Raw genomic sequence first — 17,491 nt, forward strand, 5'->3', positions numbered from 1 at the left:
CTGATCACATTTATAAAAAAAATATATTTGGGAGGGAGAACGAGTCCGACTCCGAGTCTAATAAACCGATTCTACAACGAGTTCGGACGCCGCCAGCCTTTCCCGTCCGGCCGCCGCCAGCCATTCCCGTCGATCCGCCGCCTCCGTCAACCGTTCCCGTCTGGCCGCCGCCAGCCATTCCCGTCGATCCCCAACCGCCGCCGTTCGGCCACCGCCAGCCATTCCCGTCAATCCGCCGCCTCCGTCAACCGTTCCCGTCGATCCGCCGCCTCCGTCAACCGTTCCCGTCTGGCCGCCGCCAGCCATTCCCGTCGATCCCCAACCGCCGCCGTTCGGCCACCGCCAGCCATTCCCGTCAATCCGCCGCCTCCGTCAACCGTTCCCGTCCGGCCGCCGCCAGCCATTCCCGTCGATCCGCCGCCTCCGTCAACCGTTCCCGTCTGGCCGCCGCCAGCCATTCCCGTCGATCCCCAACCGCCGCCGTTCGGCCACCGCCAGCCATTCCCGTCGATCCGCCGCCTCCGTCAACCGTTCCCGTCTGGCCGCCGCCAGCCATTCCCGTCGATCCCCAACCGCCGCCGTTCGGCCACCGCCAGCCATTCCCGTCAATCCGCCGCCTCCGTCAACCGTTCCCGTCGATCCGCCGCCTCCGTCAACCGTTCCCGTCTGGCCGCCGCCAGCCATTCCCGTCGATCCCCAACCGCCGCCGTTCGGCCACCGCCAGCCATTCCCGTCAATCCGCCGCCTCCGTCAACCGTTCCCGTCCGGCCGCCGCCAGCCATTCCCGTCGATCCGCCGCCTCCGTCAACCGTTCCCGTCTGGCCGCCGCCAGCCATTCCCGTCGATCCCCAACCGCCGCCGTTCGGCCACCGCCAGCCATTCCCGTCAATCCGCCGCCTCCGTCAACCGTTCCCGTCGATCCGCCGCCTCCGTCAACCGTTCCCGTCTGGCCGCCGCCAGCCATTCCCGTCGATCCCCAACCGCCGCCGTACGGCCACCGCCAGCCATTCCCGTCAATCCGCCGCTTCCGTCAACCGTTCCCGTCCGGCCGCCGCCAGCCATTCCCGTCGATCCGCCGCCTCCGTCAACCGTTCCCGTCTGGCCGCCGCCAGCCATTCCCGTCGATCCCCAACCGCCGCCGTTCGGCCACCGCCCGCCATTCCCGTCAATCCGCCGCCTCCGTCAACCGTTCCCGTCGATCCGCCGCCTCCGTCAACCGTTCCCGTCTGGCCGCCGCCAGCCATTCCCGTCGATCCCCAACCGCCGCCGTTCGGCCACCGCCAGCCATTCCCGTCAATCCGCCGCCTCCGTCAACCGTTCCCGTCCGGCCGCCGCCAGCCATTCCCGTCGATCCGCCGCCTCCGTCAACCGTTCCCGTCTGGCCGCCGCCAGCCATTCCCGTCGATCCCCAACCGCCGCCGTTCGGCCACCGCCAGCCATTCCCGTCAATCCGCCGCCTCCGTCAACCGTTCCCGTCCGGCCGCCGCCAGCCATTCCCGTCGATTCGCCGCCTCCGTCAACCGTTCCCGTCGAGCCGCAACCGCCGCAAATCGTTCCCTTTCCATCTGCAGCCGTTGCCGTCCAGCCACGACGCTATAACTTCCGACCTCGAACTTTTCGTCCCAGATATAAACCTTAAATAAACCTCTTATGTATAAACGACCACTTCCATTTAGTTCTAATAAATTCAACGTTTCAATATGTGCAAAGTAGCCTGTTAAAATCGTTAACGGAAGAAAACTTTTCCTTTTTTCCCTAATCATCTATAAGGGGAAGACAAACTTCCACTTCCGGTCATTCGCAGATCACTTCCGCTCACTTGTAGACCAAAACTCAAGTCGTGGATTTTCCAAGTGCAACTTTACTATAATTCTTCAAATTTCATTAAGAAAATCTGCGACTTCATAAATTTTACCTCATATAGTGAATAAAGAAACGTTTTTGGCTATAACGCAATTTTCTTTGGTAAAAATTGTTCCACTCATAAACTTCATTTCTAGTCTAAAATTTACTTTTCTAAAGATAGTGTCACTCGTTCTTAGACAATTGATATAAGAATAATATTTAATTTATATTTCTTAGTTAATTAACCTTTTTTTAAGAAAATTTCGTTATAGAAAATCTGACTATTTAATATAATTTATTTATTATTGTTTTAAAACTATAGTCAGGGCCGTCTTTATACTTTTGCCGCCCAAAAATTTGCCACCCTTTTATACAAAATCGTAATTCTTTTCTGTGCAATATTGAAACAACAGCCACCATTGAGCGATTACCGCCCTGGGGCTATATTCCCATTCTAGCTTAATGCATAATTAGGCCCTATTTTTATCAAATAAAAACAATTTCGAGAAAAGAGAAGAAGCAATAATAAATGTTTCACTAAATAAATCAGCAAGTGAAACTATTTGTACGATTTTGCCCAACTTGTTTAAATGGAAAACGACGCCTTTAAAATTCAGTCAGTGGCGACTTCTAACAACGACAAGGGGAAACATTTCCACGCTATTCAGTTTCCACGCTATTCAGTTTCCACGCTATTCAGTTTCCACGTTATTCAGTTTCCACGTTATTCAGTTTCCACTCTATTCAGTTTCCACGTTATTCAGTTTCCACGTTATTCAGTTTCCACGCTATTCAGTTTTCACGTTATTCAGTTTCCACGCTATTCAGTTTCCACGTTATTCAGTTTCCACGTTATTCAGTTTCCACGCTATTCAGTTTCCACGTTATTCAGTTTCCACGCTATTCAGTTTCCACGCTATTCAGTTTCCACGTTATTCAATTTCCACGCTATTCAGTTTCCACGTTATTCAGTTTCCACGTTATTCAGTTTCCACGTTATTCAGTTTCCACGTTATTCAAGTTGCTGTCATTTTCCACGTTATTCAGGATGCACGTTATTCAGTTTCCACGTTATTCAGCCTCCCCATGTGTTGGCCGCAGCCTTGGAAATAACTGTGGTCAGGTGGTCAAAGACCAGTTAATTAATTGATCAGACCAGTTTATTTATTCAAAATTTGGGGGGTCACTGGTCACCGTGTCCAGTTTATTAATTCGAAATAATAACAAAAAAACAGAAGGTGATCAGTTTAATAATTCCAAATAATAGGAGACAACCTATTAATTTAAGGATTATATCAATTTTGATTCCCCTATTCACTGGATTTATATGTACAGCGACTTACCGCCGCGGCCGCACGTCGAGGTTTTATGTAGAGCCCCTCGCTCGCATCTCTCGAACGAGTCGAACTGTCTAACACCCCTCTGGCCTCAAACCCTCAATCCTCTAGTCTCGCTTTCCCTGGAGTACGGTAGGCTATCTGGCTACGCGGTAACGGACCGGAGACTCTGGAGTTACGGGGCCTAGAGAAAGAGAGATAATACGGTAAATTACGAGCGTCTTCTAGGCTATGGTTGTAGTATTAGGTGATATAGTACTATATTGTACTATTCTTGTGGTACTCATAAAATAAAGTAAACTATTTTGAATACGTGTAAAGTTAATGTTACCAATATAATCTAACTTCTAAACATGTAGTATAGGTTTTTTTTAGGCTTATAAATGACATTAGAACATTTTATATAAGACCAGTTTAATAATTCATAAGCTAGGGGGTCACTGGTCATAAGGACCAGTTTAATAATTCATATGCTAGAGGGTCACTGGTCATAAGGACCAGTTTAAAATAAAACCTTATTTCTAAGGCTGGTTGGCCGTAGTAGCGCGAACAGCGCGTGATCAAAGTTGGCCGTGTTACTACGCAGTCGACTGTTCGTGCTGTCGTCTGCTAGCGGGTAGGGGTTTTTTTGGAGAAAAAACTCATGGTGTCGGTTTCATTGAGTTGGGAATATTAATCTAGAGGTCCAATCAAAACGTCGGATTTCAGTATTTCGCGAAACAAGTTTTTAAAAAATAAGAATACTGCCGTCTGCTCCCAAATGACGAGAAAACTTTATCATTCTACCCATGGCGCCGTCTATCTCTCAATGGTTCGTTCAAATAAGACGCGGGGGGGTCGGAATAAAGTTTTTGGTGTATATAGCGGGGGCCATAGAAATCTCATAGGTAACTAGAATGCTGCCGTGTAACTGGCAAATGGGCCAAACGCCGTGGCAGACGATAGCCAGATCTCAGCCAATCAGAGCTCAAAGAGTGGTTCTGCCAAGAATTTAATGTCACCAGAGAGAATGACGTAATCTATCTCCCGCTATAGTGGCGGATCCAAGGAGGATTATTATCCTCCTTGGCGGAACCACTCTACGGCCTCTCATTGGCTGAAGGTTCAAGGCGAACTGGCGTCAAGCTCGGCCGTAGGCGGCAGCATTCTAGTTACCTATGAGATTTCTATGGCGGGGGCCCTCACACCAGGCGCGCAATTTAAAAACAAAAAAGAAAAACAATAAAAAGCCCGAAGAACACTGTACAAATGGTAGAATTACACCAAAAACAAAGGAAAACAAAATAAGGAAACCGATCAGAATTTCAATGCACGTCGCAGAATAGCACAGGTGGCAATAGTAATGTCCATATGACCTCCATGTACTGCTTTAAGAACCCCCACGAGAGTGTTCGGAAGATTGCGCTTCTGGAGCGCTGAAACCAGCGCTGGGCGACGCCCAGTGTGATAGGGGCAGGTGAATAAGATGTGGTACGCATCGTCGATAGCTCCGCACTGAGTGTAAGCGGCCGTCACACTGAGGTTGAACCGGTTTGTGGGAAGGCGACCACAACCTAGTCGCGAGAGAAGGGTATCGTCCTTGCGCGAGAGTTTCAAGTTAAGTATAGCACTAGAGCCGGGAAAGGGTTTAGCCTCACGAAGAGGCCACACTACCCTACTGGTCTGCCAGTCCGTACTCCACTCAGCTGAGAGAGCCCGACGACACGCGCTCTTTATTTCTACAAGAGTAGACGGGAGAAGGAAGTCCACTCTAAAAGGGCGCTGGAGCCCAGTGACCGACGCGAGACGATCGGCCGTCTCGTTTCCGGGAACTCCCACGTGTGCTGGACACCAGATTAGAGAAACCGGATACGGGTACTTATCGCAAAGCTCCTGGATACAGATGGCCACCGGATCCATAGACCGCGCAGAAGCGAGATGAATCGCATTGTCAGTGGCACGACGACCTTTTCGGAAACCCGATTGTTCCGGAGGGAGCACCTTGTTGAGCTCTAGATACCAGACTAACCGACCAAGTACCAGTTTCTCGTAGATTTTCCCCAGATTTGGGAGAAGAGCAATGTCCCTGTAAGAGGTAGCGTCCGTAGCGGATTTCCCCGGCTTCAAGATCGGGTGTAAGATAGCGTGTTTCCACCTCGAAGGCATCACCCCTTCAGCCCAGAGGCGGTTGTAGAGCGCCAAGAGTGCCACGCGATAGGCCGGAGTAGAGTTTTTTATGATCAGATTAGATACATTGTCCACCCCTGGGGAAGTGTTGTGTAGACCGGAGAGAACGCCATAGTGTTCTTCTTCGAAGAAAGGAGCATTGTAACTGGTAGGTGGGCTAGCCAGGAAAGAAGCCGAGACATACTCCTGGTCAGGACAAAGCGCCGGAAGAGGATGAATGTCAGAGCTGGCAGACAAAGCCAAAAACTCCGCGACTTCCTTCTGGTCCGTAAGGAAGTTAGCGCCAGTGTTAAGGGTAAGAAGTTTACGAGGTAAGGACCACATTTTAAGCCATCGAACCTGAGACCACACTTGGGTCAGAGGAGTGTGAGCGTGAAGCCTGGCACAGTACTGTCTCCAACTGTTCTTTTTTATCCTTGATGAGGCGTTTAAAAAGAGCTCGTTCTTTCTTGTAGGAAATCTGATCAAAAGAGAACCCGGAATGCTGAGCCTTTCTACGAGCGGCTTGGACAGTCTTGGCTTTGGCGCGCACAAGAGGAGTCCCACCAAGGAGGGGGGGGCGAGGGGCCGAAGGAGAGTTAGGCCTAGCTTGGATTAGTGCTGGCTCCGTCAACCTTTTCAAGAAGAATCTCCTAATTTTTTTGGAACAGTCATGATCACCCGAACTAGACTTTATCAGATCTAGAGTTTCTAGACTTTATAACTTTTCTAATTTTATCCCGGTTTCTGTATTTCATACTTTATTTTCGGGCTGTATGGCTTGTTAGCCCTAGCCCGTCCCAACACTTGAGCTAAAAAAAAAAGGCCACAGGCAGCCATTTTGAAAAACACCGATGGCTGAATAAAAGCGTTCAGCAACTTACGACGTCATTATGACGAAAAAACTCATAGGTGGAAAATATCAAATCCATCGGGTTTTTTTCCGTTGACAGTACTGAACGTACCCCTACTGTACGCGTTGCCGCGTTTCCGGTTTTGATGTCACGAAAGTCATCGGCTGGAAGCATTGAATTGGGAATAATACTGCTAGAATTACAATTACGATTTCAGTTGCCATGGTTACGTGGGACCTGTTCTGATAAGACTGTACGAAATTAATCTTTATAATTAGGCGGTAGCGCCATCTATATTTTGTAAAGTTATATGGCTAAAAATAAATAATTATTAGTTAACTCACCGTAACTTGAGTTAAAAAGGATCGTGTTGACCGAATAAAATTATTTTTAAACAACTTCAAAGGTTTTTTTTGTTACGAGTAATCATACATTTCAATTTCGCATCAGTTTCGCGAAAAAATTCAATTGCAATATTGTTTCCACCACTAGAGACAGATGCCGCCACGGTAGAACGATAAAGTTGAAAAAGTCTCCTTATTGAACGAAATTGGTCCCGCGCCAGCCAGATTTAGTTAAACCTCTATTTATTCCCAACTCAATGGCTGGAAGAGTAAAACTACTATAAAAGCTACGGCATTTTAAAAAACACCGATGACTGAATAAAAGCGTTCAGCCACTTACGACGTCATTATGACGAAAAAGCTCATCGGTAGAAAATATCAAATCCATCGGGTTTTTTCCGTTGACTGCTGCTGAACGTAGCCTCCGACTCAAACTCGCGCCAAAAGTGCACGCGGAACCATAGAGTATACTCAAAGGCTGCGTTCAACAACTCTAAAAAAGCTCAGCGTTGAGCTCAACGGTCAGCGGTTTTTTGCTGAATGGGTTTTTTGACTTCCGGTTTTGACGTCACGTTGATCATCGGAGACTCAGCGGAAACATCGGCTGAGCGAGATGGTTTTTCCGTTGCTCATCGGTGTCGTGACGTCATTCGACAAAGTTAAAGGAGGGTTAGCAGACGATATTTTGTTCGTTAAGTCAGCGAACTATAAATCGTACAACAACTTTTAGATTTTTGTGACGTAGCGTTGATTAAAAGAACTCAACGATAACTCAACGGTTTTTCTCCGTTGATAGTTGTTGAACGCAGCCAAAGATAATTTAAACTCGTACCCTAGATTCGAATACTGAGAGCTTTCCCATTGACGGTTTTGTTACGAAACGTTTACCCTGTTCCGGCACGTGACCTCAGAAAAATCGGGATCCATCGGTTGCGGTAAGGCGCAAACCATGGAGCGAATTTTTTCTGAGTTCCAGCGGGAAGTGGGTAAATGCTATCGGCAACGCGCGAGAGAGTGATTTCGAATCTAGGGTACGAGGTTACGAGCATTGAGTTGGGAATAAATAGAGGTACAACTAAATTCGGCTGGCGCGGGACCAATTTTGTTCAATAAGGAGACTTTATCAACTTTATCGTTCTACCGTGGCGGCATCTGTCTCTAGTGGTGGCAACTATATTGCAATTGAATTTTTTCGCGAATCTGATGTGAAATTGAAATGTATGATTACTCGTAACAAACAAACCTTTGAAGTTGTTTAAAAATAATTTTATTCTGTCAACGCGATCCTTTTTAACTCAAGTTACGGTGAGTTTGCTAATAATTATTTATTTTTAGCCATACAACTTTACAAAATATAGATGGCGTTACCACCTAATTATAAAGATGAATTTCGTACAGTCTTATCAGAACAGGTCCCGCGTAACCATGGCAACCGAAATCGTAATTGTAATTCTAGCAGTATTGTTTAAATTATCTTATTTTCGTATATAGTCTATGGCGGAACGAGCGCATAGAGGCCGCCGTGGTGACATCTAACGGATGGGGAAAGCATCCCTATAGAGTGCTAGCAGTTGATGCGTTTTTAAAAGATAGTGACGTCACAGCCGTAGCTTCCGTAGTGCTTGTCATGAAAACTCACGTTTTTTCTCAATAGACGTTTAACATTGGTGACGTCGCAGAGTTTCAAGCTGCTGGCACTCTATAGCGCGTGCTTTGAAATGTGTAATGATTTGAATTATAAATGTTCCAATCTAATTTTTTAAGTTTATATGATTTTATTCTTTTGAAATGAGTTACGAAATAAAAGCCCTACCCCCCGAATTAATTTCAAAACTTCGCACTGGTGTAAATATTGCTTGCGTTTCTCAGTGTGTTGAAGAACTAGTTTTAAATTCTATCGATGCAAAGGCTTCATGCATTGCTGTTCGCCTAGACTTAAGATATTGCAAAATTCAAGTAGCTGACAATGGAATGGGAATTGAGAGGCAACAACTCAACCATATAGGTGAGAGATATCATACGAGCAAATGCCATAGAATAGAAGATGTATCCCAATTGCATTATTACGGCTTTCGAGGAGAAGCTCTCGCGAGTATAAGACAACTCTCTGGCATAATGAAAGTTGAGTCCAGGTTTAAATACAGGTAACATTTTATTGTTAAACTTTAACCACTTGAAAAATAATTTCAACATTTTACTAAGCGAGGAAACCTTCACTAAAGTATTATTCAGTGAACATAAGAAGCTGTGTGAAATTTTAAAAACCGAGATGAAACGACCAAGTGTGGGAACAACCATCACCATATTAGATTTCATGCATAGCCTACCAGTAAGGAAAAAATTAATTTGCCCAATTAGAGATATAGAAAATTGCAGGAGAAGAATTGAGGCAATAGCTTTGATGCATCCTGGAATTTACTTTTCACTACGAAATGATGAATCTGGAGAAATGCACTTGGAAACTAAGAAAAGCCAAGAACTATTGGGTATATTCAGATCTCTATATGGTCATACAAAGAGTCTAAGTGCAAAGCTATTGTATTATAATGATGGAAATTTAAGTCTGGAAGGTTTAATATGTTTGGATGGACATCACTCTAAAGATCTGCAATTTTTATACGTAAATAAAAGAATAGTATTGAAGACTAGACTGCATCAAGTAGTTAACTTAATCATAGGCAAAAGTATAAACATCAGAAACACAGCCATCACTACGAGCCAAAGTCCAAAAAAAGATCAAAACGTAATTTTTGTACTCAACCTCTCTTGTCCATTAAACGTGTATGATATAACATTTGAGCCAAGCAAAACTCTAGTCGAGTTTGAGAACTGGGATTTGGTAACACGCTTTTTCAAAGAAGCACTGAAACACTTCATGACGGAATATAACCTAATGGAAGTGCATGAGGATGCTCAAGGAAATGTTGAAACTGTCCCAGGTACTATAAATTTACCACAAAAAGATGATATAACTACTACAAATATCAAGAATGCCCTACATTCTTCAGCTGTCAAACGAAGTGCAACTCAAAGCAATCAACACTTTCGCACACCTGTACAAAATATTGAACATGAGGAAAATTTTAAAATTGAGGACATTCAAATTAATCCAAGAGGTAAACCAATCTCAGCTTTCCAATGTTCCTATCATGAATTTAAAAAACGATTTCGAAGAACTCTCAGTCCAGAAAAAAAGTGGAAACTACCTTCCGTTTACGCCGTACAAAGGGAACAAAAACCAGCTTTGAATCAAGTTATTGAAACTAGTACTAGAAATCACCTATTACAGTCATTTGCTAAAACTGACTATCCTTTGAGCGAAACATTTTTTCTGCAGAGTAGCGCATGTCAATCAAGTTATTTTAGTCCCCCAAAATCTATTGAAATGGAAAACAGTCAAAACAAATTAATTGAAATGGAACCATTCTGTTTATCTTTACCATTGAAAATTTTGCCTTTAAACGCTAAAGAAAGCAGAAAATCACCTGAATTAATTAGTACTACAGATGAAACATTTTTCAATGGCACTGATGTGCCTCCTAATGGAACGACATTCCCTGAGAGGGATAATTTGAAAGAAGTGAAAGACAGAGTATTTGAAAATAACAACCCAATACCTGAAATGGTTGCAGAATGTTCAGTAGCCACTAACGCTACTCTGGATAAAATATTAGTTTCAAATACTAACTCAGAGAGTCTGATGGATGATTGGATGAGTGAGTGGGATTCTCTTGAAGCAAAATTGGATTCTGTTTTTGAGAAATTTGAAAACAACTCTCAGTTAGCAACTGAAGAATTAAGTCTGCAGAACACCAATTTAGTTCCGCAATGTGGTGAAAGCAGTGGTATCACCAATAGCTGGGAAACTACCAAAGATCCTGATAGTGAATCACTGCTTTATATAAACAAAAACACTGGGAATTCTTCTTTCAACCCTCCAGTGAAAAAGAGCCATAAAATTGAAGTGACAGACTGTACGTAAAAAAGTTTTATTTGTATTTGAAAAAACTTAGTTTATTAAATATTGTAAATTACAGTGAAAAAACCAAAACACAGGTTTCTTAGCCACAACTGCTCACCATTTCACCCAAGAACAAATAGAAATGTTTTAATTAGAAATGAAACAACGGGTATATAGATATATATAACCTTGTCCTATCAACCCTTTCTACATATAATTGAATTATGAAATAATTTCCTGTAGAAAATGAAATATCTGATGTTTTAAAAAATTGGAATAACCCAGTTTACGAAAAAGATGATTTCAATGTAATTTTCAACGTTTATGCCTTATTATTCTAATTTTTAACATAATTACACTCTTTTGACAGGAATTTGATATGACTAAAAATTCGTTAGTAAAGCTTCATAAAAGTTTGAAAAAATACCAATTTTACAAAAATATGCTGGAAAAAGCTGAGGTATTGACAAAAAACTTTGTTCCTAGTAAAGACTGTGTTAAAGATTTCACTCTTAGGTTATAGGTCAAATTGAAAACCAGTTTATAGCCTGCCTGATAAATGATTGTAAAAATGGAAATGGTAAATATTCTATTAATTAATCAAATTAAATCTTTAAACTTATAAAATATTTATGTATTTTATCAGAAAAGATTTTGGTAGTTTTTGACCAACACGCTGTTCATGAAAGAATTAGATTAGAACACCTAATAAATGGTACTTTTGGTTATTCTGAACAATTCCATAACTTCGATTAAATTTTTCTTTAAATGTTTGACAGCCTTATATATATCAGAAGATGTTATGAAAACATCTGACATTATCCCTCCTTTAACATTGCATGTGGGGGCAGAATGGGTTAGACTAGCAAGAGCTTATCCAAATGAGTTGAGGAGAGTCGCAGTTAATGTCACATTAAATTCAACAAATGCTGATTGTCTGACAGTCTGTACAGTACCACCTTGCCTTCTTGAAAGAGAAGTCAACAGTTTGAAAAGAGGCCGATCTTCAACTTTGGAAGATAATTTAACTGTATTTACTCATTATTTTTAAAAAATAATAAAATTAATAGTAATTTTAACTTTTGAGTAGCAATTAATTAAAGAGCAACTTACCAGAGTGAGAGACAAATCAGTTGGACCTGCTCTGCCTAAAACTCTACAAAATATCCTCAATTCTCAGGCTTGTCGAGGTTTGTTTATACAGTTCCATTTTAAAAGAGTGTTTTCATTCTATTTTATAAAATATATCTCATAGGAGCTATAAAATTTGGTCATAAATTACGTTTGGATGAATGCAGAGAATTAATTTCAACTCTGAGACATTGCAATTTACCTTTCCAATGTGCGCATGGACGCCCTTCGCTAATTCCACTGCTCAGTCTTGAAGCATTGAAGGAACTTCACAAGCATAAAGTATGTTAATTTCATCAAGGCTTCGATGTAACAAATTTTTTTTATGTTTTCAATTGATTTTGCCCTTTTTTCAGGAGATCCCAAATTACAGAAATTTAAGGCATTAAAATTGCTAATTTGAAGTAAATGTTGAAATTAGGGTTATATATTAAAAGTTTAAAACCAATTCAAATTTGTCATTCTTTTTATTTGATTTTCACATTCAATACAGTTTGACTGGCGATCTTTATTCAAGCCTATATATAACTTTTTATATTACTTAGGGTTATTTTTTAAACTGTAAGGAATTGACTTTCACACCTACTTTGTCTTAAAAAATTTTATAGCTAAAGTTTAAAAACAAAAATTACACGTTTATTACACAAATTTAATATTTACACAATTTATAATTTTATACGATTTTTTTTATTACTTTAAATAAATAGAAAAATCTTTTGATTTATTAAAGGGGGAAAAGGGGAGTATTTTGGTTTTCCAAGTATCTCTATAAAAGTTAATTCGATAATAAATGAATTGTACCAATTCTTATATAACGATGTGGAAAATCAGGCAACTATTAACAATTTCTTCCCTTAGGAATTTCAAATGGCTAATTTAAATATTAAATTATATATTTTATAACTTTTTCGTGTTTTTTTTAAATGTTATTGTATGCCTACAAACTTCTTTCACATTTAGAAGCTCAATAAAAAGATTTTGTCGCATTATTGTCCTATTGGAATGATCGACCCTAGTATTAACACCATTTTTTTTAAAATAAATTGGATATTTTCTCCACTCTTTTGTGAGGTTAGAATAAAGGGAAGCCCATACAGTGGCACTTTTTTATTTGATAGAAATTGGAAGTTAAATACCCATCTTACTCGAGAAATGATGAAAAAAAATTCAGATGCTTTTTTTTTATAAAATGTTCTCTCGTAAAAGAGCCTGGCACTGGTGTCTTTCTCCCCTTTTGATCAAAACTTAATACATTTTGGTCTCTGTTTTTTCGAAAGCATCTTTTACCATTTCATCAACTAGAGAGTTAATACCGGTAAATGTAGAAGAAAAGCTCTGTCAGAGTGTTAACTCTGCGATTCATAACTAGAGGAACCATGATCCCTGTCATCGTAAAGTAGATGATGGTCACGAGGGCTTGGTGGAGAGCTCATATTAGAGCTATTATTCGAAGCTATTGAATGACGAGGGCTTGATTGATCCCCTTGATCCTTTAATGATAATATAATTTTTACAGTCATTAAAATGAAATTATAACCACAATCACGCAACAGTTAAAAACCCACAAAATAGTTTTTACAGATTTCTGTCATTGAGGGGAGAAAACTGAATGCAAAAATTACTCTTTTGTTTTAATAATAATAATAATAATAATCATCAGCTAGACTAATACCCAAGGCACCACCTTAGGCCTAAGTCATCAAGTGACTTTTAAAGCCATACTTCAGGTGGCTGGGTTACAATGCGTAGGAGGGTGGTGACAAGCCCTTCATGCCATGCAAGCCAACAGCTCCCTACACTAACTATGCAGTGATGTGACTGGTGGTTATGATGGATAAAATATTTGCTTGTAAACCAGGGCAAGCAATGATGAAAGAGGGGTGGCCAGGTAAACCTGAGCAAACCAATTTGACCAGAGGTCCATTGTATGGCCTCAAACATTAAAAATTACTGAAAAGGTTATTAAAATACAATGCTTTGTCTATTACAATTTCATCATTATGTACTCTGTTGTACCAAAAAAGCTAACAGGTCAACTTGTAGAGCTAATTTTTAAACGAAAATAGAAACCATTTTCAATGGCTAGTTTTGAACTAAATATTTAAACTTAATAGTAGGATTAACTCTGATGTTTAATAGGCCCACAAAAAAGTTCACGGGGGCAGAGGCTCATTCAATGCGAAACGAGAGTCCCAATTAGTTTTAGGTTGTATAAAACAAATATATATACCATAACAAGATACTTAGTCCCTAAAATTCTAGTTACTTAAAGCAGACCTAAAAAAACTTATAGAATTACCTCATGCCCTGACCCCGTTGTGTGAGTACTTGTATTTGGCGTTGAATGTTCTTGAGATGACAATGATCCATCTGGAGACATTCCAGCCAGAGAAGATAATGGTCTACCATGAAGGGGAGGTGGAACAAAAGGGCGTTTGCCTGTTGTGGCTCCTTAAATAATTGAAGAAAAAAAAGATTTAAATAACATTGAATAGTAAACTATGTAATTAAATTTCTCTGGTTACCATTTTGAGTATGGCTTGTTGGAGTAGAAGGTTTTCTATCACCGGGAATTGGTAGACGAGAAGCCACACCACTTCGATGTGATAACATTTGTTTCACTTTCCCAATTTTGGTATCTTCAGGAATTGGCGCACTTACATTTGGCTTCATGATTTAGCATAAACAATTTAATCATTATAATTAAGGGACACCTAACAAGTCATTAAATAGTCATTCTACCTGAGGTATATCCATCAATTTCTGCAACTGTATACCGTCTCCGGGCCCCATATGAGACACATGATTGAAATTTGTGGGAGCTGATATCATACGTGACCTTCTATCAGCCCTGCATAAAAATAAATAAAATTAAAAAAAAATGAAACAATAAAGGTAATTTTTGACGTACGCCTTGTTTCCTTTCTCTGGTTCTCTGACGGAGAAACGCCTTCTTGTTCTCATCATAACTGGTTTCCCAGAACGGCTCCTGACTTGTTGCATGACAAGTTCTGGTACTTTAACCATATTTTCTCGATGTACTACATTGTGAAAGTAAGCTATGTGGGGTAAGTCAGTCGCATAAGTCACTGCTAAGATTCCAGAACGACACAAGGGTTTTGTCTGTTTGATATTAAAATCAATGAAATTAGTAAAATAAAATAGGTCAGTACATTCTAGCAAGTTCTTCAACTCACTTTTTTAAGATTGATTGTTTGAACCCATTCTCCAGTGTTCACATCGAAGATATCCACATGCGTTTCAGTATATATTGAAACATAATCATCAACATAACCTGAAATATTCACACAAAATATTATAAAGTTTTAAATTTACAAAACTTAAAAAATTGTACTTACTGACTGCAGTAACAACGGCTGGGAACATTATCTCTTTTTCTCTAGATTTATTACCTTGTTCGTTAACATAAATTCCTAAATCTACAGAAATAAAATGAAAATTAACTGTACCACTAAACATTAAAAAAAAGTAGTCTCCCACTTACGACTAAAAAGTAGTAAGTATTCTTTTTCCGGAAGTTGTATTGTCATTAATGCTTCCATGGGATTTTGACTTAAGTAGGAGAGAGCTTGACATTCTGAATTAACAAGACATCTGGAGAAACCGTCGTCCACAAGAGAGCAAAGGTGAAATGTTGAAGGCATCCCAATACACAATAAATTACCCATCACGTCTAAACATTGTGCAGGAGCGGGTAGATTAATTTCTCTCTTTTTAACATGGCGCCCTTTGATCCTGGTTATTTCGTACACAATCACCTGAGGAAGTGGGAAAAACAATGAACATCTTAAAAATAAAAAATTAATGTTCCTAATTTTAAAATTTTAAATTTTCTAAAGTTAAAGTCCCAGTTGCGTCCCAAGTCGCTATAAAAAAAGGTAATCGTTCTCTAAGAATAATTCCCACTAAATTACTACAATAGTTCACACCACTAAAAAATATTATTGAATCGTAAAAAAAAGGAAGAAACAAAACAAAAAATAATAATGGCACTGGAAAACAAAAAACAGGAGGCGAGTGGGTCTTTAACGCATTTTGTCACTAATGTCAAGGAATAACACACAGAATATCCAGTTTTAAGCTCTTGTCTTGTCCATTGTTTGAAGTGCCCTTTGGGAGTATGTAAAGCGTAAGATTGATCTACAAGTGTCTATAAAAATATAAAACGATTGAAGGTTAGACGACAAAAATCTCTTGGAAGCCAACTATTTTTTTCCAACGACAAACAGTCCCTTTTCCCCTCCCACTGCTTTTTGTTTCCAAAATGTGCCATTTGTTCAATTTCGGTGCCATTTTTTTTAAAAGGGCCTCTTACTTGGCGTTTAACCGCAACGCAGAAAAAGTAATTTAAATTTGCTGTTCTTTTCGCTGCTGCTGTACAAATTGTAATGACCCCTTTCGTATCAGCGACTTTTATCCATTCCACATCTTGCGAGTCTAATGCTCCCACTGGTATAAGGCGCAAATTGCGTTGTTTTCCTGTGTATTTGATATAAAAAAAGACCTAAGCAACAAGAATTTTTCCCTTAACTCATTATATATCAGTTACCAGTTATGACTATAAGTAGTTGTTCCTCTGCCACGTATTCAATCATGGCAATTTTTTTCCCATCTCCTATTCTAGCAATTTCTGTAGGAAAAATATATTTGTGTCACATAATAACTGCCTAAAAACATTTGTTTTATCAAGAATTTATAACACTACTTAGAATGATTTTACTTCAGTGAGAAAACGAATAGGGTTTCTTAAACATATTTTCTTTAGTGTTTAATGCCAAACCAATGCCATCCTTTTTTTTTCCAGATACTAGATAAAATGACCATTCTTTTTAAAGCTAAAACAAAGTTAGGTCCTCAACGTCCAAGAATTTTACATCTTATATGTTTTATATGTCCTGAGATAACTGACGATAAATATGGGCAGATGATCATTCTAAGTAACAATATGGATTACTACATACCTTCCGTGTCTAAATCAACGCAATATAAACCTTCCTCAGTTCCAAGAACAATTCGGTCTTGATCTTAATTGAAATGCAAGTGTTCAATTTGATTCAAACATGAAGAAATGACAGTTATTCAATCATACCTATCACAGAAGCCGATAAGATGTTTCTTATTATCGTTAAAGTATTGTCTAGAATCTCCTTGGCTTGAAATACCATCCTAGTTGGTAATTTATTTCTTCTTAAAATCCTGTGCAGTTCACTCAATGCATCAACCCATCGTTTCTTTTCACTCTCTTTGTCTACCAGCATCAGTGTGTGATTTTTCATGCCCGGAGGATTCATCATTGAAGTAGTAACCTTGGTTCAACACATAACGATGAAACATTTCTATATAAATCATTTATCTATTGCAACAAATACCTTAAAAATGCATGGTATATCTTTCTTATTAGCATGAATAACGTCTGACTCTAAAACGGAGCTGACTGAAAACTCTTCATCCCTCATATCGAGAACTTGGGACACTGACACGAAAGGCTGGGCGTTTTTGTCTTGGGACAAATCATACAGGAAGAGTTTGAAATCGCAAACAACGACAAACTGTCTTTGCCACCCCTTTTTGACACCACCCAGTTTAGGCACCTTAACGTAACCTTCATAGGCCGTTCCAACTCCTCTTGTTGGATCAATGCCTACAGGCCTTTTGGCTGTTGAAAATTGAATTTTTATAAATATTAAACATGTATACTAAAAAAGTAAAGGTACAACTAAAAATACATTGATCAGCAGGAACAGGACATATTGCTGGAACTTTGTCTTGGCAGTTAACGTGACAAGCAAAACCACAAACTAAAGAAAAAAAGGGAAAAATTATTCCTTAATATGTGTATTTATTAAAAGAATA

At 40.1% G+C, this 17,491-nt stretch overlaps 2 protein-coding genes across 4 annotated transcripts in view; one reads left to right on the plus strand and one right to left on the minus strand.

Moving 5' to 3' along the window:
* Window positions 1–8,230: 8,230 nt before the first annotated feature.
* On the plus strand, window positions 8,231–12,052 carry LOC149934869 (DNA mismatch repair protein Mlh3-like). 2 transcript variants are annotated; one of them, XM_090154050.1, is made up of 12 exons: window positions 8,231–8,669; window positions 8,728–9,464; window positions 9,534–10,499; window positions 10,563–10,655; window positions 10,730–10,794; window positions 10,857–10,946; window positions 11,003–11,066; window positions 11,133–11,201; window positions 11,266–11,516; window positions 11,577–11,676; window positions 11,742–11,899; window positions 11,974–12,052. In XM_090154050.1, the coding sequence occupies exons 1-12, from the start codon at window positions 8,314–8,316 to the stop codon at window positions 12,004–12,006; spliced, it is 2,982 nt and encodes a 993-aa protein (XP_090010176.1). In that variant the 5' UTR covers window positions 8,231–8,313; the 3' UTR covers window positions 12,007–12,052. The 2 variants fall into 2 exon arrangements, with proteins under 2 accessions (XP_090010176.1, XP_090010175.1); XM_090154049.1 differs by having other exon boundaries at window positions 8,728–10,499.
* Window positions 12,053–12,101: 49 nt separating this feature from the next.
* gek (serine/threonine-protein kinase gek) overlaps window positions 12,102–17,491 on the minus strand; it is a 60,894-nt gene continuing 55,504 nt past the window's right edge. For both annotated transcript variants that reach the window (XM_090154389.1, XM_090154388.1), the window contains exons 26-39: window positions 17,365–17,436; window positions 17,008–17,294; window positions 16,728–16,944; window positions 16,600–16,662; window positions 16,188–16,268; window positions 15,954–16,117; window positions 15,123–15,396; window positions 14,977–15,057; window positions 14,815–14,912; window positions 14,529–14,740; window positions 14,360–14,468; window positions 14,143–14,284; window positions 13,917–14,068; window positions 12,102–13,107 (exon numbers count right to left, since the gene is read on the minus strand). In XM_090154389.1, coding sequence (XP_090010515.1) covers window positions 12,964–13,107; window positions 13,917–14,068; window positions 14,143–14,284; window positions 14,360–14,468; window positions 14,529–14,740; window positions 14,815–14,912; window positions 14,977–15,057; window positions 15,123–15,396; window positions 15,954–16,117; window positions 16,188–16,268; window positions 16,600–16,662; window positions 16,728–16,944; window positions 17,008–17,294; window positions 17,365–17,436 — 2,096 coding nt within the window. In that variant the 3' untranslated portion in view covers window positions 12,102–12,963. The remainder of the gene's footprint in view (window positions 13,108–13,916; window positions 14,069–14,142; window positions 14,285–14,359; window positions 14,469–14,528; window positions 14,741–14,814; window positions 14,913–14,976; window positions 15,058–15,122; window positions 15,397–15,953; window positions 16,118–16,187; window positions 16,269–16,599; window positions 16,663–16,727; window positions 16,945–17,007; window positions 17,295–17,364; window positions 17,437–17,491) is intronic.

This window comes from Leiobunum rupestre, chromosome 7 (genome assembly GCF_980474605.1).
Source record: "Leiobunum rupestre chromosome 7, qqLeiRupe1.1.hap1, whole genome shotgun sequence".
NCBI lineage: Eukaryota > Metazoa > Arthropoda > Arachnida > Opiliones > Sclerosomatidae > Leiobunum > Leiobunum rupestre.

What these genes read in the sequence shown, in the direction of transcription:
- LOC149934869 (XM_090154049.1), top strand. Translation starts at nt 8,314, where the DNA reads ATGAGTTACGAAATAAAAGCCCTACCCCCCGAATTAATTTCAAAACTT. An exon ending in AATTAGAAATGAAACAACGG is followed by an intron (nt 10,656 to 10,729) that starts GTATATAGATAT and finishes AATTTCCTGTAG; the next exon opens with AAAATGAAATATCTGATGTT. An exon ending in CTTTGGAAGATAATTTAACT is followed by an intron (nt 11,517 to 11,576) that starts GTATTTACTCAT and finishes ACTTTTGAGTAG; the next exon opens with CAATTAATTAAAGAGCAACT.